Raw genomic sequence first — 22,804 nt, 5'->3', positions numbered from 1 at the left:
GTTACTGCTGTGCAGAGAAATTGGTTTTGAGTTTCCTAGCAGCTACAGTGAAAAGGGCTTTGAAATTCTCATTTCAGGTAAGAGATTTGCTTCAAAGACAATCTTTTTTCTAGAACGAGATTACAATTCATTGCGTGGGTCTATTTGTCAAGGACCTAAGGACAAGTTAGCCTCTTTTCACAAAAGACATAGAACCAATCCAGACTCCTGAAAAACTTTCCTCAGCACTCATAGGAAGTGGCCATAGAGCTCGTCTATAAGAACTCCTAGTACCACAGGTGAGGAAACGGAAGCACAGGCAGGTGGTAGAGGTGCTCCAACATCTCAGGCGGAAGAAGGAGTCCGGACTCAGGGGAAGTGGATTTGGCTCAATTGACAGAGCGTCAGTCTACCATATAGGAAGTCCAGTGCTCAAACCCAGGGCCTCCTGACCCGTGTGGTGAGCTGGCCCATGCGCAGTGCTGATGCACTCAAGGAATGCTGTGCCACGCAGAGGCGTCCCCCATGTAGGGGTGCCCCATGCACAAGGAGTGTGCCCTGTGAGGAGAGCCGCCCCATGCGAAAAAAGTGCAGCCTGCCCAGGAGTGGCGCTGCACACACGGAGAGCTGACACAGCAAGACGACGCAACAAAAGAGACTTCTTGGTGCTACTGACAAGAATGCAAGCAGACACAGAAGAACACACAGCGAATGGACAGAGAGCAGATGGGGGAGGGGGGGCGGGAAGGGGAAAGAAATAAATAAAAAACAAATCTTAACAAAGTCAGGACTCAGGCCCAGCTGTCCTGACTGTGCCCGCCCCCTGCCCCAGGGCTCCTGCTCGTCTTGGCCCTTGGCCTCCTCTCTCTGAACTCCACTCTCCTCGGAGCTAAGATCCAGGTGCAACCAGGTGGTCCCAGGAAGGCTAGCACACGACCAGGCAGGGAGTGGCTTCCTCGTCTGGGTTAGAAACTTGTGACCTGAGTGACCCAACTCACCCGCCTGCCCATTTAGGGACAGCATTGCCTCCAGCAAACACTTAAGAGGGAGGTGCCCGGCTGTGTGTGAGCAGAGGGGCACTGGCCCGGCAGTCCACACCCATGGGAAGGGTGCCCACCCGGGCTGGGCCAGGGCTCTGGAGGAGGCAGCCACTCCGCAGGGTGCAGGCTCAGTACCCCCCAGGCTCCTCACGGCCCTCACAGCCTGCAGTCCAGAACCGTCCAAGGTGGCCAGTGCCCCTCCCGGGCCTCACTGCTTTTCTCTTGGCTGGAGGGGTGCTAGGGTCAGGGGGCTTGAAACTCCGAGATGCCACTGTGCCCTCTGAGGAGGAGTCCTGGGGTCTGTGCACATACCTGTGGGGGCTGTGGGTGACTCTTGCCTGGGGTGCCAGTGCTCCATCTCTGCCAGACCCTGCACAGGGAGAGGGCTCAGCCACCAACCTTCCCCTGCCCTCAGGGCAGCTCCCTGCACTTGCCCCTGTTCACCACCCGGCCTCTCGTTCCCATCAGGGACGCAGCTTGGGCCTTCCCTGGGTCCACAGTAACTGGTGCCCCTTTTCCCATATTCCATTCTTTCCCTGCCCTGATGGCCAGCACAGAGCTGGGCAGTGGAGCCTGACTCCTCTGCAAGTCAGGTGGGCTGATACCTCCGGGCTCCCTCCCACTGGCCCCAGGAAGCTCAGGGCCCTGTCTTTAATGGCCCACCTGGGTGGACCCACTTCAGCTCTTGCCTCCCAAACTCCCCATGCCCTCTCCCCAAAGCACGCATGCAGGCACACACACGCACGCACGTGCGTGCCTGAGCCGTTTCATTCTCCCTTCTGGGCTCTTGACCGGGCTGTCCCCAGTGGGAAGGGCCCTGTTCCCTCTTCTCCTCTCCGCTTTACAGGCACCTGTCATGCCTGGTCCCCCCTCAGCCTGGGCCCATCTGGGGACTCCAGGTGACAGTGCTCTTCCCGGCTCGGAGCACCTGAGGTGTCGGGGTCTGCCAAGGGCTGAGGCCACGCTTGTCTCCCACTCCCCATTCAGGTGCTCTGCCTGTACTTCTCGGGCCCCTGACGCCCACCCTAGCACCGGTGGCCTGACAAGGTTTTCAGGTTGAAGGACTGAGAGAGCAGCCCCCATGAACTCAAATGCATGAAGGGCTCGCCGGACGTGCAAGGAGAGGGAAAGACTGTAGGGGCTGCAGCGGGGCTGGTGACCCCCTCACCCACACGTCACAGCTCACCCCACACTCACCTCCTGGGGCTGGGGGATCAGCTGTCTGTGCTGCGTGGAGGCGAAAGTCAGGCTCCTGGCTGTAGAATGGGCCCTGGGGAGAAAAATAACCAAGGGGCTGCAGTGGGTCCCCCCACCCGCCGGGCAGGAGGGTCAGTGTTTTCTGAGCTGGTTCTGGGGGCAGGCGCTGGGGCTGGGGCATCCAGGGAGGGCACTGGCCCTAAGGCTAGACAGAGGCGATGGGCTAAACCTCCCCTGCCTCCGAATCGCCCAGAGGACTTGTTAAAACACAGATTGGTGGGTCCCACCTCCACAGCTTCTTTTTTTGTTTGTTTGTTTATTTGTTTGATTGCATATCTAATTCTTATATTAGACTATTTAAAAATTTTTATTTCTCTCCCCTTCCTCCCCTTCCCCTGTTGTCTGCTCTCTGTGTCCATTCACTGTGTGTTCTTCTGTGTCTGCTTGCATTCTTGTCAGCGGCACTGGGAATCTGTGTTTCTTTGTTGCATCGTCTTGCTGCATCAGCTCTCAGTGTATGCGGCACCATTCCTGGGCAGGCTGCACTTTTTTCACACAGGGCGGCTCTCCTAAAGGGGCGCACTCCTTGCGCGTGGGGCTCCCCTACGCGGGGACACCCCAGCGTGGCAGGGCACTCCTTGCGCACATCAGCACTGTGCATGGGCCAGCTCCACACGGGTCAGAAGGCCCGGGGTTTGAACCCTGGCCCTCCCGTGTGGTAGGTGGATGTTCTATCAGTTGAGCCAACTCCGCTTCTCTCCACAGCTTCTGATTCAGCAGGTCCAGACTGGGACCTGAGAGGGTGCATTCCTGACAAGTTCCATATGCTGCTGCTGCCACCGCTCATCTGAGGACCCCACTTTGGGAACCACTGCAAGGTAGACTCTGTGACAGAATCCTGGGACCCCGGGGTGGGAAGGGGCTCCACAGGTACGCAGCGGCACCTCCTTACCCTGCAGGGCTCCACGGGCATTGGGGGGAGAAGGCAGTGTGGGGTCCTTCTGCAGGGGGTCCCCTTCCTAGGCTAAGCCAAAGGGCACGAGTCGGGCAGCAGCGCCACCCTCACCTGGCTGCACCCGTGGGCAGAGGCTCGCAGCCCTCTTCATCAGAGCCGTCCCCGCAGTCTGCGATGCCGTCGCAGGACGTCCCCCTCGGGGCACACTCTCCACTGGCACAACGGGGCCCAGCGCCCAGGCATGGGGTCGCCATCAGCGGGGACACTGCGGGGAGGCACACTGGAGGCTCCCTGCCGCCCCTCCCTTCCCACCCCCACGCCTCCCTCCACCCCAGGCCCACCAGTACCTGGCCCACAGCCCAGCAGCTCCACCCGCAGGAAGATGCTGCGGTGGAAGTCCCGGGGCTGGACCCGCACGTGCCGCGCCTGCACCATCCGACCAAATGGCCGCACCGCCGGGGTCGAGTCGTCCCGGTTCCCAGGGAAGAGCTGCGACACAGGGCTGCCTGCTCACTGAGCTGCACTGAGTCCTATCTCTTGCCCAGGCTGCCTCGACGACCCCGGCCAAAGTGCCTGCCCCTCCTCGCGGCCTGGCCGGGACCCCCAGGCCTTCAAGGCCCTTGGGGCAGGAGCCATCCGGGTCACTCCAGGCTGCAGGGGCTCCCGTCCTGCACGAGGCTCCTCCCCCAAGGCCAGTAGTGCCTGAGGGCAGGGCCAGGTCCTGATGACCGCCCTGTACCCAGGGCCTGGCACGGAGCAGCTGCTCCCTCAGTATTTGAGAGTGAACACGAGGTGCTTCTGAGAGCAGGGGCTGGGCCCAGGGTTCTCTCCGCAAAGAGAATTCCATGAACTTGCTGTCACCCCACCCTCTCGCCCTCCTCGGGCTGCTGGAGCTTCCCACAGGCTTCCCTGCATCTGAGTGACTTCTGCAGTTTCTGATGCCCCTACCTGGCAGTGATCCCCATACCCGTCACCACAGGGCACAGTCCTGTGAACACTGGGGGTTCAACAAGCATCTAATGCAGGGAATGCCCCTCTTGGGAGACTAATGGCCCAGAAGGTCCTTGGGGACAAAGACTTGTGGGATCCACAAAGGGGTATGGTGGGGCACGGGCCCGGGGCCTCATGCCAGCTGGTACCTCTGGTGGGGACAAGATGCCAGCCTGGACTTCACGATAGTTGTGCCAGTGTAGACCGTCACTGCTGAACTGGAGTGAGAAGCTGGTGACATAGGCACCTAAGGACCCAGCGCCCTGCACAATGATGCCTGGGGAGGAGCCACGGCCAAGGGCAGGCGTCAGAGCTGGAGAAGCGAGCCCCTGCCCCCAGCCACCATCTCTGCCCCCTCCTCCAGTCCTCACCCCAACCCCACACTGACCCGTGAGGTTCCTGGGCTGCAGCAGGTCCAGTTGCAGGTAGGGGGGCCGGGTGTGCAGCTCAGCATAAGCCTCTTCCCCAGGGCTCCAGCCCTGAGGGCCAGGCCCCTCGGTGGGAGCGCCCAAGAGGGCAGCCCAGGGGGGGTGCTCCAGCCGCTGGGATGATGCACGCAGGCTCCCCTTGGGCAGTCCTGCCAGGCCCAGGGGTGAATAGCAGGGGTCTGGGTGCAGAAGAGGGAGAGGGGCTGGAGTGTGGGGCAGACCGAGGGGGTTGGCAGGAGCCTGCCAGGGACACAGTTAGGAAGTCACAAAAGGATCTGGAGGATTGGAAGGCCCCGAACAGTTGACCTTGGCCGAGGACAGAAGGACGAGTGTGGAGTCGGGGAAGGCAACTTAAGACAGAGGATGACTTCCCAAATCCTTAGGATAACCACCCTCCCAGGGAAAAGCAGAGGACACAGCCCAGCTGTCCTGCTTCCTCTCCCAGGTTGGGCAACCCCTGGGCAATCCCCCTCTGGCCACAGCACGTGGCCCTTACCTCCTGGTGGAGGCAGAAGGTAGGTGACCAGAGGGGGTCCGATCTGGGGGCTGGGGCCTGGAGCAGGGGCAGGAGTGGCCACGGGATGGACTGTCTGGTTCTCTCCTGTGTGGGGAGACACGGAGGTCAGGAGGGAGAGACCACGAGATGGGGCTCATCTCCTGACTTCCTGGAGCACCTCCTCTTCTGTCGCTTCCCAGGAGCAGGGGACCCGCAAAAAACCCCTGAGCTGGGAAGGGTCCCTCCTCCCTTGGCGTGAGTTGGGGGTTTCCACTTTCATTGAATACTAATCCAGGGCTGCTGTTACTATTACTAATAGGGCGCCTTTGAGCATTGGGAAATGGCAGGCTCTGTAGGGAAGCCACCCTGTGGGCACATGATTTGGAGAACATATTGCAGGCTCGACTCTGCTTGCCCTTGCCAGCTATTTTGTGCAGAGGATATTCTGGACAATTGAGTGTGCTAGCTCTGTCCTAACCTCTGCAGAGCGCGATGAGGTGAAGGAATTGTGGCCTGTGGGTGCTCTTTTAGGATAAGGAATCTGGAGCTATAAATGCATGGATGTTTGAGACTTTGCTCTCTTCCTGCTTTATTTACAACTTAATTTCTAAGCAAAGATGCTCTTGAAAAGGTCTGACTTTGTCTTGGCTGCTCTGAGGAAGCATCCAGATCTGGTTCAGCAGAACCAGAGAAGAGAGGTTATCCTTGAGGGCGGCCCAGTGGGCGAGCCAGAAAATCCAGGTAGGTCCAAGGGAGCCAGGCAGCAAGTGAAGCAGGACCTTGTGGGCAGAGACGTCCTCTCCCACCTGGGGGGCTTCCCTGCATCTAGGGGATCCAGCCACCCCCTAACCTCACTGTTCCTGCCCCTGGCTGCCTCTCAGTGTCCCAGTCTTTGGGGCTCCTCTGCCATCCCCCAGACCCACTCACCAGGCGGGGCACAGTGGCAACACGATTCTCCCATCCCCTCCACCAGGACCCAGGCCTGTGGGGACACAGGAGGCAGGCTGGGTATGCTGAGCCCCACACTGCTGTCCCTCAGTCCACCCCATCAGCCTCCCTGGACCCTGCTCTCCCCGCACCCCCAGCCCCAGACTCTGCCCATCCCCTGTTCTCCCCAGCACCCTCACCTGGGGGCAGCTGCCCAGCGGGCAGTAGTGGGAGCAGCGCACTGTGTGGTTGTGCAGACACTGGCACACCTGACAGGGGCCCTGGCGCCAGCGCTCGCCCACTTGGTGGGCCTGGCCCTGCTGCTCACACTGCTCACACGGCACTGTTTGGCACCTGGGAAGCAGGTGGTGTGGGGGGGTCTCGCCTGATGGAAAGTCCCAGGCAGACTGGGACCTTTGGTCACCCTCTAGTCCCACCCCTCCTCTGCACCTGAGAAAGTGCAACTGGCCGCAAAGTGGGGCCTGGAAGCATTTGGTACAAACATCCCCAGCCAGCGGAACCAGTCCCAGAGGGGCCCGGGCAGGCAGTTCCTGCTATGTCCCCTGACAAGCATTGCCACGGGGACATCCAGAGGACAGGGTCACAAACCAGAGGGGCCACTCCCCCTCCTGGATTCATCCATAGGGGTCTTCATGGGCTGCCTCTACCCTCCTTTTGGGTTGAAAGGGCATAAAACCGAAGAAGAAGATAGGGGATCTCCAAAGATGTGCTAGGAGTCCTGGGGTTTAGATTGATTGGGGCACGAGAGTGGGGAGCTCCTAATTCGGGGTCACAGGTGCATGTGAAAGCACCCGGCCTGGTAAGTGGCACCCAGGAAGCTTTGCAAATGGCAACGGGCAGTGAGTTCTTTGGCCTCCTGGTCTGGCGGGTGCTGGTGGACCCTGCAGGCTCCTGGGGGCAGGAGCAGAGTACCTTCGGGCCTTGCGGTAGATGCCCCTGCACTGGCGACCTTGGCCGGAAGGGCGGGGGTTGCTGGGGCTCCGGAAGGACCACTGAACACTCTGGCTCCCGCAGGGGCCCAGACACTCAGCCCAGGGGGACCAAGATGACCAGCCGCAGTTCACTGAGGGAAGGCCAAGAATCGGGGGGGGGGGGGCTTCAGGGTGGGAGATCCTCAGAGCTGGGGGTGATGGACAGGGGATGGGTGCCCAGCTGGGTGCTCTGGGGTGCGGGGAGGGCAGAAACCATGAGGAAAGGGTCAAGGGCAGGGGCCTCACCAGCACAGTCTGGGTTGGGCCGGCAGCGCCGGGGCCGCCCATCTTGGCAGATGCAGAGCCGGCAGTCGGACTTGATGCGTTGCCCTGGCCAGTAGCGGGCGCCATCCACCAGGCAGGGGCACTGCCGGGGCCACACACACCGCCCCTCGCTGCCCAGCACCTGCCCTTTGGGGCACCAGCAGCCTAGGGAAGGCCCAGGGTGAGGCACCCGGGCCAGAGAGCTCAGCCTCCGCAGTGCTCCCTGGGCCCAGGGCCCTCTTACCTGGGCTACAGGGCTGGTCAGATGGGCACGTGGCCTGGCCAGAGATGTCCTCGCAGGTGAGCGGACAGGGGGCACAGGGCTGGAATGCCAGCTCTCCAGAGCAGGTGGTATTGGGGCAGCCATCCTGGGGGCAAGGCCCTAAGAGGAAGTGGGAGCCAGAAGTCTGGTAGGGGTGGGTCCACCGCAGAGAACACCCAGGAAGGACAGCTTGCCCACCACCAGCCTCTCCCTGCTCCCCCCATCCATGCCCTCCTCCCTGCCTTGCCCGTCCATGGGCACTCACTGGTCTGGCGGGTGCTGGGAGGGTCCCCGGGCAGCACAGCACAGCTCCGGCCCCCATTCTGGGGCGGGAGACACTGCCGTTGCCGTGACGTAGTGCCCCCACACAGCTCGGGGCACGGAGACCAGGGAGACCAGGAGCTCCAGTCACCATCCACTGCGAGGAGGAGGGGCAGGGCAGCTGAGGCGGGCACCGTGAGGGAGGGCCACCAGCCTTCCCTCTCCCCTCCTCTCTCCAGCCCCTGCCGCCTGCTGCCCCCCCCCGTCTCCCACCCCCCTCACCTGGGCAGGCCACAGTGAAGCAGGCCTGAGACTGGCGCTCAGGGCCCGGGCAGTGCTGCAGCACCGGGAGGCCAGCTGCGGAGCAGCGGCGGCTCCGGCCCTGGACCCCAGGCCCACATGTCTGGCTGCACGGCCCCCACGGGCTCCAAGAACCCCAGGCCCCACAGCCCTGCTCTTCTGGGGAGGGCCCTGTTCCCCCTGCCAGTTCGCAGTCCGGATGCCCGTTGCACACCTGGGAAGGGGAGCGGGTCAGGGCTCCTTCTGCCCCGGGCGGCACACACACCGGGTGGCCTCCTCCACCACCCACTCCCGACCCTCACCAGCTGGAAGCTGATGCAGGTGCCATCAGGACAGGTGTATTCTGGGCAGAGAAGCCCAGTCCTATTTGGGCCTCCAGGGGCTGACGAACCTTCTGGGGAGAAGGGAGAGACAGGCCAGGAGTGAGAGGCATGCGCTCTGCCACAGGACAGACCCCCACCTCAGAGGCCATCTCCTGGGCCCACTCCTGACTCGACCTCCCTCAGGGGAACAAAGTGTCCATACCACAGCCCAGCTCGTCTTCGCCCTCAGGACAGTCTGGCATCCCATCGCAGAGCCGGTCAGGGTTCAGGCAGAGCTGGGGAACTGAACCACAGGGCAAGAGGCCGGAGCAAGGGGGCAGCTGGGTGGAGCCTGCAGGCACAGGAGCAAGTGTCCTGCTCCGCTCCTTGCCTCCTGGGGCAGAGGGGCTGGCAGGGGTAAACAAAGGCCCTGGGCGGGGAGGAGCAGGGAGGAGGCAGAGCTCTGGCTGGGACCTGCACCTGGCTCAGAGAAACCTTTGGGTGGGGTCCAAAAGGCACAGACAGACCACTGGGGAGGAGCTGGGGCCAGCTGGGGAGGAGGAGAGAGGAAAAAGAGGAACACGAAGAAGGGCCACCGGGTGGAGAGGAGCTGGGGTGGGGGGCAGCCCACTTAACCCACTTCACCCACGCCCACAATGCCACTGCCCACCCTCCTGTCGATTCTTGCCCAAATATGAGCAAAGCCAAAAGCCCCTTCTTCTTTCCCTTGGGCTTTGGGTTGAACCATGAAAGTTTTCACAAGGAAAGTCATCAAAAAGATAAAAGGCAAAAAAACTAGCTCAGACTCTGGTACTCCCAGAACTAAGTCACTCAAGCTCGCTTGACCACTCCAGGGACAGAAGTGCTTGGGAACAGATGGGGCCCAGCCTCCTTGGCAAGCTCTTCCGGGCTCCCCCGGCGGGAGCGGGGGTGGGCGCGGGGGTCTCACCGCAGGCGTCGGGGCCCTCGTCCGAGCCGTCGGGGCACTGCGGCTCGCCGTCGCAAAGCTGTCCGTGGGGCACGCAGCGCGGGCCGCGGGCGCAGGGCGCGTGGTGCAGCGCGCAGGGCCGGCCGCAGGCGCGCTCGTCGCTGCCATCGGCGCAGTCCTCCTCGTCGTCGCAGCGCCAGCCCCGCGGGGTGCACTCGCCGCTGCCGCAGGGAAATTCGAAGGGGCCGCAGCGCGGTGCTGCGGCGGGCACCAGCTCTAGACCCTCCGCGGGGACCAGCGGGGCCTCCGCCAGGCGGTTCATCGCCTTTCCATCTCGGCGACCACTTCCCCTCCCGGCTCCAGGCTCCCGGCCCGGCCCTTCCTGCGCCGTATCTGAGCCCCCTCCAGTCTTCCCGCCCGCCTCCTTACCTTCAGGTCCCTCCCCAAGTCCAATCGCTCCTGCATTGTTGCCCTATTGATTTTCCCAACACTCTCTGCAAGAAGTTCCGTGAGACTCCCACAGCTTAGAGGAGGGCCTTAAAATAAGGTTTGGACTCTCCTTTCAATACTCCACTCTCCACTCATTCTGGAGTTTTCTGGAGTCACTCTAATCCTCCCGGCACTGGAGCACAGCCCCCAAACAGGTCCCTTTGAGGTGATCTGCCCCTGTGCCTCTCCCCTCAAGCTCCAGCTTTTGCACCACACTCCTCCAGGGTACTCACCAGGGCTGATGCTGGCCCCAGGGGATGGTGCAGTCTCCTGAGAGCCAGCGGAGGGGCCAAGCAAGGTGCCAGCGGGGGGCGTGGGCAGGGAGGGGAAGGGGCAGTGTCCAGGGCCCTCATCCGCACCATCAGGGCAGTCCCAGACTCCGTCACACAGCTGGACGGCGTCCACGCAGGTGTCCTCCACACAGGGCACCTCCCCAGGGGCACAGTTCGCCTGCCCTGCAGCCAGAGAAAGGAGGGGCTTGTCCCCAGGGCCTTCCCCCTTACCTCGCTGCTTGGGGTGCCCCCCATTCCCACATCAAGGGTGCCAACTTGTGGCAGAGCAGAGGGAACAGGGGCTGGTGAAGGAAGGGAGGCCAGCAGGGGCAGGGCTGATGAGGAGATGGGCCTTGTGCACGGAGCGCCCGGCGGGCCCGAGGCCAGGGCAGGGGCGGCCACACACCCAGGCAGGCCTCCTCGTCAGCGGCGTCTGCACAGTAGGGATGGCCGTCGCAGAGCAGGGCGGGGGGCAGGCAGCGCCCGTCAGCACAGGCCAGCGATCCCTGGGGGCAGGGGCAGCCCTGCTCATCGCTCCCATCTTCACAGTCGTCCTGCCCATCGCAGCGCAGCCTCAAGGGCAGGCAGTGGCCGGAGCTGCAAGAGAGCTGGCCCTCCCCACAGGCAGGGGTGGCGCAGCCTGGCGCGGGGCAAGCAGGAGGCTCAGGATGCTGATGAAGGGTCCCAGAAAACTCCAGCCTGGGAGAGACCCCGCCACTGCCACCCACCCCCACCCGTCAGTGGGGCAGCAGCTAGGGTGAATGACCCTAAGGACACACGCTTCAGCACCAGTCACCTTGGTTGTGTGTACATAGGCGGAACCCATCAATCAGTCGCTGTCACACACAGGCCAGAACACTCACCCTCCTCGTCTGAGCCGTCACCACAGTCATCCTGGTTGTCACAAAGCCACTCGTGGGGCACACAGTGCCCAGTCTCCTGGCATGCGACCTCTCCCTCTGCACAGCCGGGCACCAGCTCCTCACAGCGGGCACCGACAGCCCCACAACGCCACTGACTTTCCTGGCACGTGCTGAGCACATGGTGCCCTGGGATTAGCCACGGCGCTGGGCTTGGCCAGCCCTGGGGACACAGGGCTCCCCTGAGGCCCCTCCCCGCTCACCAGTTCCCGCAGTCCGTCTGCAGCACAGCCCCTGGCGGGAAGAAGCTGCCCCCCGACTCACAGGGGCAGGAGGCGGGCTCCACACAGACTCCACCTGAGGCCACCGAGGGCAGGGCTCAGAGCCAGAAGGGCACAGTGGCCCTTCCCCAGTCCCAGGGCCCCCTCCCCTCTGCCATTCTGACTACACACCGTGCAGCAGCGTCCCCTCAGGGCAGAAGCAGCCCTCCACGCAGGCCACAGCCTGGCAGTGCCACCCGGGCTCGGGACTGTCATGGCAGGTGGGGGGACACGTGGGGCCACAGGCCTCATATAGCTGGCCCCCTTCACACTGTAGGGCTGGGTGGAGAGGAGAGAGGTGCGAGGGCATTAGGCTGTGACCGGGGAACCCGTGCAAGGTGATGCCATGGCGACAGGAGTTGGGGGACACAGGGGTGCTGTGTAGACTCTTGCTGAAACCCTTTCAAGGCTCTTTGCAATGTAAATTCCACTGGGGCGGCCATTTTTGCATGTTTTGTTCATCTCGAAAAGTGTCTGGCACTCTTTCTTTTGGTCAATTCTCTGGGATTTTCTACGTGGACAATCATATTACAAGCACTCAATAAATATTTGCCGTTGAACGAACAAATGGCTTACTAGTGGAATGGAGATGCATCTTTAAAAGAGCTAAGCATGTGGCAGGATTGGGCATCGGGGACTGAGCACAGGACACACTCACGGCAGAGCTCCTGGCTGCGCCAGCGCAGGTGATGCCCATGCCGGGCACACTCATCTGCGTAGGTGGCAATGGCTGAGCAGAGACACTCGCAGTCACCCCCAGAATCGCAGCTGTGGGAGGGAGGGCTTAGCACCAGAACCCCTTCCCCACCTGCCTCACACCCACTCCCACCCTGTCCCAGGCGCTGCCCCTCCTCACCCGCAGGCGTCATGCACACACCACTCGTAGTGCCGCTGGGGGGGCACGTCTGCATGGCACGGGGCAAAGAGTGGCTGCAGCAGCACCCCACAGCGAGCCCGAGCCCAGCCTGCCCGATGGGCGTTCACCTGCAGGGCCCAGGGCACAGCTGTCTCCAGCACCCGTGGGCCAGCTGGACACCCTTCCAGCCCTCAGCCTCTGCACCCACCTCCAGCTTCTGCAGCTCCTCTCCCACCTCCCTCCCCTCTTGCTGTTCCCCATGCTCTGGCTTGCACCCCCTTCCCCCTCCCCCCAGTTCTCACGGTGCAGGGGTGCAGCTGGTCTCCTGGCTCAGGGCAGAGGGGACGGAGGCGCCAGGAGTGGGCAGCCAGCTCGGCGGTGGGCTCCAGGACGCCTTGGCGGTTCTGCAGGTCGTTACTGGCGTCTCCATCAAAGTCTCCACACAGTCCAGACACGCGGCCGCGGAACTGGGGGGACAGCTGCACCAGCACCCGGGTGCCTGGGGTAGAGAGGGCGGCAGGGCAGCAGCTTTGTGGAGAAACCACCCCTTGGCCTTGAGAGGGGCAGGGGCAGGGAGAAGACCAGGGGCACGTTCCCGCTGCCTGTGGTACCACCTGCTCAGCTACCACCAACCAATAGGGGATGCTAGTTCCCTCTTTGGGGGGGGGGGGTTGCGTGGGGATGATTGGTGGTGGTAGATGTAGAGACCTACAGTTGGGGAGATAAGGGTGAGAGGGGATGCCCAGTTTTTAAACTAAAACCAGGCCATTGGGTGGGGCAGGGTAATTTCCCAGCAGGCTGGGTTTGCACAAGAAACCAGGCTCCGGGATGGACCACGAGGGCCCCCAGTGCCAGACACCCAGGGGTGGAGAGGTGCAGAGGGCGGCTAGCTGACGTCCGGACGGGGCGGCTCTGTGGTCTGCCCTGCCCTCCGCCCCATGCGGGTCAGGGTTACATTTCTTTCCCTCACATTCTCAGTAACAGTTCTTTCTAAAATGCCACCTGCTCGTGTTTGGATGGTGGGATGTTAGATTTGTTTTCATTTCTTCTTTCTAAAATTTGATGTTTCCTCTGTGTTTCTCTGATGGGCAGGTATTGCTTTCAGAAGGAAAACAACCCTTACAATGATAAGACAATAATTTGGAAACTCCGACGTTTGGTATGGCTCGTGAGGGCAGGAGGAGCTCTGGGCTGGGAGGGGTGGAGAGGTGGCGGGGGGGAGGGTCAGAGTTCAGGACCCCGGGGTTAGCAGTGAGGAAGATGAGGAGGAGAGAAAGTCAGGGTCAGGAGGAAGAGGCGGGGACCCGAGTTGAACCGCAGGGTGCTGAAGCGGGGCAGGGGTCCAGGGCTCGGGGCAGGTGCCTGACCTCCATCCCAGAGCAGGGCGAGGCCCAGGCGGGTCGTGATCATCAGGAAGAGGCCGGCCTGGCGCAGGCTCAGCCCCGGGCCCGTGTAGACCTTGGGGGGCGCGATGCTCACCCCATTCACCGTCACCGCCCGGCCTAAGGAAGAAGAGGCATCAAGGCTCAGCCTGGGGAGTAAAGGGGTTCCCAGAGCTCCCTGAGGCTCTCCCAGTCTCCTCTCCCACTTTTCTTTTCCTTCTCTAGTCAGGTGACCCTGGAAAATTATTAGGCCTCTCTGGGACTTAATTTGGAATCTTCCAGAATTGTGATTCCCAATCAAGGGGAGAGACACCACCCCCATCATATCGATGGGTGAACGAGCCCCCGCACAGGGCTGGCCGACAGCGGGTAGACCCCGGGAATCCCGGGCCTTGGCTACCCTTGCAGAGCTGTGCCAGCCAGCTGGCTGTGCCCCTTCCCTAGCCATGTCCACCTTCCAGAATCACAGCCACCTCTAAGCAGGCGAACGACAGTGCTCTCCAGCCGCAGGGTCAGCGCCTTGGTGCAGGTGAGGCCGCTTGCCCCGCACGGCAGGTTCTGGGCAGAGACCATGAATCGACCCCCGGCCTCTCGCACCAGCAGATACTCGCAGGCCCCGGGGAAGGTCAGCGCCAGCCCATCGAACGTCACATAGTGGGGGGCACCCGAGGCCTGGCACCGTCCGCTGCACCTCTCCCCTGTGCATTGCCACTGCCGGCCCCGGCACACACTGTGGGCAAGGGGGTGGGGGGTAAGACAGGGGGAAGAGTCACTGAGGCCAGAGGCCGCCAGGACCATGTGCACAGGATGGAGCTAGTCCAGGTTCCAAGCAATTCCAGACCCTCGGCTTGGAGGGATCCTGGAGGGTTCCCGTGGCCCAGGTCATTCTGGATATTGTACCCTAACCCGCTCCGATGTTTTCCAAGGGAAAGGTAAGGTTTAGGAAGAAGGATGTTTTGGGAACCAGGGGTCACGAGGTCAGAGTTACAGGGTCACAGGGTCTGGGCATACCAAGTGTTGCAGTCCTCCTGGATGGTAGCGTTGGGCGGGTACCATTGCCCACTGTGACGGCAGGGACAGAGTTCAGGAGGCACACAGAGCTCATCCTGGGCAAAGATCAGGGCCAAGGGACGTCTTGGAAGGACTGCCGGACATCCCACCCAGCAATTCTGACCGCTAGGGGATCAGGGCAGTGCCACGGTTTAGGAAGGCTGCCCCGATGCCCCAGGCAGCCCGTCTCCAGACTCACCAGCAGCACGGAGCCTGGGGGACAGACACAGCCATCGGTCCTGCCCTTGGGGCACGTGTGGTTGGTGCCGGGGCTGTCACAGGTAAGGAGGCAGGCACCAGGGACGTAGACGAGCTCCCGGGGACAGGATGCCCGCTGTGGGGGGCAGCGACGCGCAGTGCAGTTCCAGAGGCCCCTTTCCTGGCAGACACTGCCAGAGGTTGGGAGGCAGATAAGAGCCAGGCCCAGCTATGGATCCGCCTGCAGGTTCCTGGTCTGATCCTGTGGGAGCCTCAGGAACAGGGGCTCCCGGCACCCGAGTGTCCAGATGCCAAACGCTGAGTGAAAATCCAGCCCTGGCCCCGCAGACCCAAGCAGCTCATTTCCTACCCCGTTGCAAGCACAAGAAGGTGGGCATGACCAGGTGGACATGGTCACCCTCTGCTACCCCAGCTCCAACGAGCCGGTTCCCTGGGCTCTGCAGCAGGGCATTTAACCATCCCACTCCCAGCCCAGTGGGAAAGGGATTTCGCTGGATTCTGGCCCGGCCTCCAGAGGTGTTAATTTCCCCTTACGTTTCCTTAACCCTTGGAAAATCCTCCGGACCACTCAACATTCAGAGATCTGAGGTCTAGTCCTTCATCATTAACAAGCTGCGAGACTCTGCAAGCCATCGAGCCTCTCTAAGCCTCATCTGTAAAATGGGAACAATCCTCCCACTTCCTACTTTACTAGATTATTCTAAGAATTAAGCCAAAGGAAATAGGTATATGGCAGTACTTTGTCTAACCTAAAGTGGGTCATCTTAATGCTCTGTCATTCCTAATTGCTCAGGCTATAATCCACAGTGCTACAAACACTGCCCTTCTTTTCTCTCAAGCTCCACCTCTTTGCCCCAGTTTCACCCCCTTTACCCAAAGACGGCAGCCCTCACCAGCGGTTGCAGTCTTTCATTGTGGCACTGCCAGGGGCATAGCGATGGGCTCCAAGCCAGCAGGGGCACAAGCTGGGGGGCACACACTGGCCTTCAGGGTCCCACAGCAGCCCCAGGGGGCAGTTACAGCCAGCCACGCAGCCGCCCAGCTCCCCGCAGTCCTCTGGCTCCCTGCAGTTTCGACCGCAAGCTGGGGCACACTCCTGATACTCCTGGCCACCAGGGCATGTGACAGCTGGGCAGAGGAGCACATGCAGGTCAGGGCTACGGCCTTCGCCAGCTCTGCCCAGTCTCCTCTGGGCCCCCACACCCCCCACACCTCCACAGGAATCTACCAAGCTAAGAGGTCCTCCAGAGGATGCCGTCCCCACCTCCCCTTCTCCCAAGCCCAGCACTGCTGGAAGGGAGCTGGGAGAGGGAAGTGAGAGGGAGCAAGGCTCACGGCAGAGGGTCTGGTTCCTCCAGGAGTGGGGGGCACCCTCCTGGGCACAGCGGCGGGCATAGGCAGAGAGCACAGGGCACAGGCAGTCCCTGCCAGGGGCACAGCTGCACACGGCTGCCAAGCAGCGCAGCTGGTACGGCTCCCTTTCCACCAGCCCGTGGCACGCCTTCGGGAGAGAGTGGGGAAATGGGTCAGCTCCTCCTCCGCAGGTCCCCCGTTCTCTGGTCCCTCTCCCAACTGGCATCGTCCCAAATGCTTGGCAACCCAGCCACGATGGGGGGTGGGGGGATGGGCTTGGCACTTATTCGCCTTTAATTCTCCCAATAACCCTGGAAGTGGGCAGAGCAGGTATTGTCCCCATCTTAGGGATAGAGCAGGAGCACCCTGCCCCGGCTACCTGGAAGGCTGAGCTATGCAGGATGGCACAGGCTGCCTCGGCGAAAATGCGGCGCTGGCTGTGGGTGCTGCAGGGGGGAAGCAGGGCACTGACCCCCGAGGGGCACCTTCCCTCGCCTGCCATCTGGAACTTGCTGGTGAAGGCGGCAACGCTGGTCTCCACGTCACCCGCAGGAGTTAGGAAGTCATCCTGCTGGTTCCAGGTGAAGGTGCCACACAGACCCTGCACCTGGGCCCCAGGAGTGGGTGCGGGGCAGTCAAGGCTAGTCCCACCACAGCCGAGCCCTGCCACTCACCCACCTCCCTGGCATACCTGGTGGGCATAGCGGGGGTCCAGGGTGATGTAGGCGGCAGGGTCCGACACGCCCCAGAGGACCCGGGCCCCAGGCCAGCGCAGCGCCAGGAAGGTGGAGGAGGCTTGGAAGACACGGAGGCCCCCAGCACCGGCCCAGGGCACCCCCACATCCTGTCCATCCACCAGCACGGCTCCTGAAACAGAGGGGCTATAAGGGGGGCAGCCCCAGACCGGGCAGGGCTGGGCCAATGGTGTGGGGGGGGGGCGAGGAAGGAGGGCTCCTGGGAGGATGAGGGCTGGTGTCAGGCTGGGCTGTGGAGAATGCCTGCGCTGGAGGAACTGGGGTGATCTCCGAGGGGTCGCCAGTGCCCCTGAGTCCCCTGTGGCCCAACACTGCCCCGCTCCTTTTTTTTTTTTTTTGCCTTATATCTCCCCTTGTCGTCAGTGAGCTGGAGAAGCTGGGCAGAGAAAGCCCGGAGCAGAGCCAGTGAGGGACAGGGAGCTGGAGGGCCCGCTGGGACTGGCTCATCGTGGAGCTGAGAAGGAGCCCGCCTGGCTCGGGTCAGGCTGAGACTCTTAGCGCCTCTCATAACTGTAAGCTCTCTCTTTCCCCCTGAAGATGGGGGGCGAAGATGCCTGGGAAAATCTCCACAGGACTGTGTCTGCTGCAGAATGGGAGGGTGGAGAAAAGCTGAGGCAGTGCGTTCTGTTTGCAGGAATCTGGTGGGGATTCAGCTGGGAAGCCACAGGGCAGTGAGGACAGAATGTGGTGGACGGTGTCTGAGCTGCAGGGAGAGGAGCGGGGACAGGAGGCTGCCTAGACAGTGACAGTGGCAGCAGCAGCAGCCAGTGGGTGCCCGGAGGACACAGAGCAGGGGCTACCTGAGGCCCTGAGTTGGACGTGGGTCTCCCCCAGGAAGACAGAGATGGCGTGGAGGCAGCTCCCAGTGTCGCAGGCCCCATGCTCCAGCACGATCAGCAGCTGCCCTTTCACGTAGTCCTGGGGCAGAAGGCAAGGAATGCGGGGGCATGGGGCAGACCCTTGGGCTCTGTGTCTTCCCTGCAGACCCCCAGCACACACCTGGGACGCAGCTTCCACCTGACACGTGTGCTCACCACCTTCTAGCAGATGTAAGAGAGCTGAGCCCTCTCCCCGTGCTGGCCCATGTGGGTGTCTCTGTGTGGATGTGTGCACATGCACGCATGGAGAGATATATGCAGGTCTGGTCTGGATGGTTGTGTATGCACACGTGTGTGCATTCTGTGTGTACATGTGTGCATATGTGTGCATGTCTGTGGGGTGGGATGCAGTGGCTGCCCCTTTCCTCCCCATCAATATGTGTTTTCATGTATATGTGCATCTGTACTTGCACATCGGTGAGTCTGCGTGCACATGCCTGGGTGGGTATCATGTGTACATGCCTGCTTGTCTATGTGTGTAAGCATGTACGTGTGTGTATATATGTATGTGTACATGCCTACTTGTCTGTGTACATGCAAGTCTGTGTGTGTAATACCCTGTGTATGTGTGTCTCTCCACATGTGTATGTGTCTGCATCTTTGGACACATGTGTTGGGGCTGCCTTTTTCCTTCCCCATGGAGAGGACTTCAGCCTCTCTTAGGAGTCCCCCTCGTTTTCTCACCCCATTAGTACCCTTGAAGGAGGAGGGTGCAGATAATGGAGGGAGAAGTTGGATCGATCACTGATGGGGCTGCAGAGAGAGTGGAAAGGAATGTGGCGGGGCCTGGACTTGGCAGTTGCCTAATTTTATCAGGGGTGGAGGGGCAATGTGGAGAGGGGGACCCCTTATTTCCCCTGGGGTCGTTTCCAGTTAAATAACCTGAGACACACCAGCCTGACTCGTCAGGGTCAAAGGACTGAGAGGATGACTTTGGCTTTGTGCAACCTGGGTGGGTGGCAATGGCAGGGAGGCAGTTCGTGGGGGTACCCCAAGAAAGAGGCGAGAGAGAGCACAGAAGGGAAGCTTAGGAGTCTGCAGCAGCCACCCTCCCTCCAGAGGTGCTCTCTCTGCGCTTTTCCTTGGATGCCTGTGTGTGGTTTTCTATTTAGTAGGCTCCTTACACCATTACCTCTCCCCCCACAACACCCCTATGAGGTCCCGAGGTCCCTGCTCTGGCCCCCAGCCCAGTACTTGTTCCCTGCCCACCTTCACCAGGCTGTAGTGACAACCTTGGTTGCCCTGGAAGGAGAAGCTCCGGCCATCCAAGGTGAGGTAATGCCCGTCCCCACCCACAGCACACTCAGCAGGGCACAGCGCCCGGGCGCAGCGCCATCGGCCGTCCTGGCACACGCTGTGGGGCACGTGGGAACGGCAGAGTGAGCTCGGGCACCAGCCACACCCCCAGGGAGGCAAGAGTGGAGCCTGAGCCAGCCGCCTGCCCCCGCCTCACAACACCCCATGCCTCCCCCTCCCCCCTCCCCGCCCCACAGGGGTAGGGGTCACTTGGTGGCGGTCACCGGCAAGGTAAGCAGGGCCACCAATTGTGCCACGGGAGGTCAGCGGTCACTTGCGAGGGAGACCCCAGAAAGCAGGCGAGATAAAAAAGGCTGGATAACTGGGGGGAGTGGGCTGCCTGCCCGAGACAGCATCACGGGAGGGGCTGGAGGGGCCCATGCGGGCCTCCGACCCAGGGCAAGGACGAGCAAGGCCTGAGGACCCACCACGGGTTACACAGCTGGAGCACGGTGTCGCCAGGGGCGTAGCGCTGGCGTCGGTGGTAGCAGGGGCAGCGGGCAGCGGGCACACAGCGGGTGCCGTCCCAGTAGAGGCCCCGGGGGCACTCACAGCCGCTCACACACTCCTCCCGGCAGGACCCGTCCGCGCCCTCGCCCACGGCCGAGCAGCTGGGCGGGCAGGATGACACGCAGTCGGAGTACAGCTGGCCCCCGGGGCACAGGCGCTCTGTGGGCACGAGAACGGTCGGGAGGCCCAAGGAGCGCCCCACCCACACCTCCCACTGCCACCCACTGGGCTCGGCCTGGTCAGAGCTGGGAGGCCGAGGGAGCCTGGGGGAAAGGGCACTTGGGGACGGCTGTGCCTCGGGGCCACACAATGACCCCGGGCAGCTCTGTCAATCCTGCAGGGTGAGGCGAAGATGGAGAAGGAGGGACCGGTACCAGCCGTACCACAGAAGCCAGGCTTCCTCCAGGGAACATGGACGTGCCATTCGGCACAGACCCTGGCGTAGGTGGCGAAGGTGGCACACACGGCCTCCTGCCGCCCCTGCCGCCCACGGCCTGCCGCCGCCCCCGCACAGTAGGCAAAGAGACAAGCCTCGTGGTACTCCGTAGGGAGGACCTGGCAGAGAAAGAACAGGCCCTCAGTCAACCGAAGCTTCCTCCCATATGCACCGGAACCTCCCGTCTTGCTCGCATGATGTCCTGATTTACAACCAAAGAAATTGGGAGCTGAAAGGGCCCCTGGTTGCATACATACTAGCTGTCTCATTTCTCAGAGAGAAAACTGAGGACCAGAGAGGGGCAGTGACTTGACTAATGTCACCCAGCAATCTAGTGGCAGGACCGGATTTCGAATCCAGGTCTCATCTCTCAATTCACTTGGCACCTCTCTAGTGCCCGCCCCCCTGCCCACTCCTCCCACCCCAGCACTGATACCACCTCGGCACGCCACCTGTACCTGGGCATGGCACTCCCTGAATGGACCATCCAGCAGCTGATGGCACACGTCCTGGGCCTCAGCCCGCAGCTGGCCAGCCTCCATGCCTGCCTCAGTGTCTGCAAGGGGTTCCTCACAGCCCTGAGCCACCTCCACTGCATCTAGACACCCAGGCTGGGGACATTTGGAGTCAGGCACCAGAGAGCAAGGATGAGGGAGATTAACCAGGGCACCAAGGAAAGGACTGCTCCCATTATGTCCTCTTCAAGACCCTGCCAGCGTGCCACCAGCCCAGACCTCCTGGGGCCGTGGACGGCGCAAAGTGGCCAGCCCAGGGTGGGGAGAAGGAGGTCACCAGGGGAGGCAGAGCGGCCGGGTCACAGCCAGGAGGTTAGGTAATGAGCTAGTTAATGGAAGCATCTGCTGGTCAGTGACCCAGTGGGTTAGTTCAGCCACTGGAAGGCTGGTTCACAGCAGGCAGCTGGGAGTCTGTGCAGCAACTCAGGTGAGCTCCCATGGGACCCCCTGAAGATGTGGGAGAGGGCCTGGGGGCCAGGCTGGTGAAGGAGACAGAGAACAAACACTTCAAGGTGTAAGGGCTGGGGTCCCAGACTGAGAGGCCAAGAGCGGGCAGGTGGGCAGGGAAGGAGGGAGCACAGGGCTTCAGCCTCACCTCGGAGCCAGGGAGCTTCCAGGAATTCCCAAAGGTGGCAGCTAACGCAGCCAGCCCCCCGCCTGGCTCCATAAAGTCATCTGAGAAGGGACATGGTAGGAGTGCTGGTTTTGGGGTCTCCTGCCCCCCCTTCCCTCCTACACCAGCCACCTGTCCACAGCCCGCTTACCCTCAGGCCGGTCATTGTACAGCCCGCAGAGGCCTTGAGTCTGTCCCCGAAATTCATGGTCCAAGGAAATGGAGACAGAACTGGACCTGTCCAGCCGCACAGTGGCCCCAAGGCCCCCCGACAGCACCAGCCAGTCCCCCTGCCACCGCAGGCTCAGCCCTGCGCAGGGGAAGGGGGTGGTCAGTCTGCCTCCTGCTGCCACGCTCCCCCCAGCCTCTCCACCACAGCAGGTTCAAACTGCCCAGGGAAGGAAATTCTAGAGTGCATTGCACTTTATACTTCTTAAAGCAGAAGTGACTACCCCCTCATCACAGCTCTCATCGGGAAGCTCGTGGAAGCTAGGGACTTACACTTGAGCATCAATGACAAGTTAACTACAAAACCCACACCCACTCACCCTCACACACTCCCCCTGGATACCCCCCACTCTCATACACACCGTCTCTCACACACACACTCACACACGTACCCACTGAACCCGCCTCTGCCGCACCCCAGAAAGCCCAACCAGGATAAAAGTGCTGGTTTAAAGCTTTCCCGTCTATTATCACAAAAGCCCTTCCTCCCAACACTGCTGGGAGGCAGGTAGACTACTGCACCCACTGGTCAGGAAGGGGAAACTGAGGCTCAGAGAGATTAAGTAGAGGGATTTGCCAGAGGTCACACTCTGAGGTGGTTAGTTGGGGGTTGCAGAGGGAGGGGTGGGCGGATTCAGTCCACATCCTCCTGGCTCCTCTGCTGGCTTCCTCTTCTCCCACTGCCTCCCGACAGCAGAGGGGATGGGGAAGGCAGCAGGCTCAGCCCTGAACTGCCCCTGCTGCTGCTCTTCCCACCCTTGCCCTGGGGGTGGGCAGACTGCCCCAGAGGAGCAAACGTGCTCCCCTACGGCTCTTTTACCCTGCAGCAGCCGAGACTCCCCAGCAGGGACTAGCAGCCCGTTCACAGAGACGTTTCCGCCCCAGATCAGCACCTCCTCTGGTCCCATCATCACCCGAACCTTGGGGGTGACACAGAGCGGAAGGGGGGTCAGCAGCTCTCCTGCCCCCACACCCAGCCGCCTCCCTGTGCCCATCGCCATCTCTCTCCCTCACCAGCTGGCAGTGCTCAGGTAGTGGGCAGTGTCCCCTGGGCGTGACGTGGATGGCCCAGGTGGAATCCGCAGCGCCCGCCAGCAGGTAGGTGCAGCGGCCCAGGAAGTGGTAGTGGCGCCCATCGAAGGTACGGTAGTGGAAGCCTGACCAGGTGGCACAGGTGGCTGAGGGACGCTGCTGCTGGCTCCAGAGCTGGCCCACAGCCCCGGCCAAGGGCTGCAGGAGGCCTGGGGTGGGAGCGTTGCCTGCGGGAGATGCACCATCTGTAAGACTCTGAGTGGGGGGCCGGGAGGGCAGAGGATGGGCACCCAGGCTCCTCAGAGTGGGGGGCCAGAGGATAGTGCATGGTCACTCTGGCAGTGCATGGGAACTTCTCCAGGACAGCAGGAGAGCAGGTGAGGGCCCTGTGGAAAGGCCCAGAACCAAGAGTTCCTTAT

The 22,804-nt window shown here is 61.9% G+C and overlaps 1 protein-coding gene across 1 annotated transcript in view; it reads right to left on the bottom strand.

Moving 5' to 3' along the window:
- The window catches only part of SSPO (SCO-spondin), a 55,987-nt gene that overhangs the window by 31,815 nt on the left and 1,368 nt on the right, over positions 1-22,804 (bottom strand). Inside the window, 41 exon segments of the mRNA XM_071215526.1 lie at positions 1,332-1,389; positions 2,217-2,289; positions 3,283-3,436; positions 3,519-3,660; positions 4,311-4,438; positions 4,550-4,768; positions 5,086-5,190; positions 6,013-6,067; positions 6,213-6,366; positions 6,946-7,096; positions 7,251-7,433; positions 7,513-7,650; positions 7,796-7,948; positions 8,074-8,305; positions 8,394-8,485; positions 9,343-9,579; positions 10,044-10,265; positions 10,489-10,722; positions 10,946-11,115; positions 11,206-11,299; positions 11,395-11,541; positions 11,921-12,030; positions 12,119-12,246; positions 12,421-12,617; positions 13,486-13,620; positions 13,974-14,230; positions 14,512-14,606; positions 14,750-14,939; positions 15,663-15,897; positions 16,105-16,270; positions 16,502-16,729; positions 16,814-16,989; positions 17,678-17,795; positions 18,965-19,109; positions 19,480-19,720; positions 19,945-20,116; positions 20,456-20,608; positions 21,108-21,187; positions 21,277-21,435; positions 22,174-22,273; positions 22,368-22,612. Coding sequence (XP_071071627.1) covers positions 1,332-1,389; positions 2,217-2,289; positions 3,283-3,436; positions 3,519-3,660; positions 4,311-4,438; positions 4,550-4,768; positions 5,086-5,190; positions 6,013-6,067; positions 6,213-6,366; positions 6,946-7,096; positions 7,251-7,433; positions 7,513-7,650; positions 7,796-7,948; positions 8,074-8,305; positions 8,394-8,485; positions 9,343-9,579; positions 10,044-10,265; positions 10,489-10,722; positions 10,946-11,115; positions 11,206-11,299; positions 11,395-11,541; positions 11,921-12,030; positions 12,119-12,246; positions 12,421-12,617; positions 13,486-13,620; positions 13,974-14,230; positions 14,512-14,606; positions 14,750-14,939; positions 15,663-15,897; positions 16,105-16,270; positions 16,502-16,729; positions 16,814-16,989; positions 17,678-17,795; positions 18,965-19,109; positions 19,480-19,720; positions 19,945-20,116; positions 20,456-20,608; positions 21,108-21,187; positions 21,277-21,435; positions 22,174-22,273; positions 22,368-22,612 — 6,471 coding nt within the window.

This window comes from Dasypus novemcinctus, chromosome 5 (genome assembly GCF_030445035.2).
Source record: "Dasypus novemcinctus isolate mDasNov1 chromosome 5, mDasNov1.1.hap2, whole genome shotgun sequence".
NCBI lineage: Eukaryota > Metazoa > Chordata > Mammalia > Cingulata > Dasypodidae > Dasypus > Dasypus novemcinctus.
The sequence above is the reverse complement of the archived record's forward strand: the minus strand, read 5'-3'. Positions and strand labels throughout refer to the sequence as shown.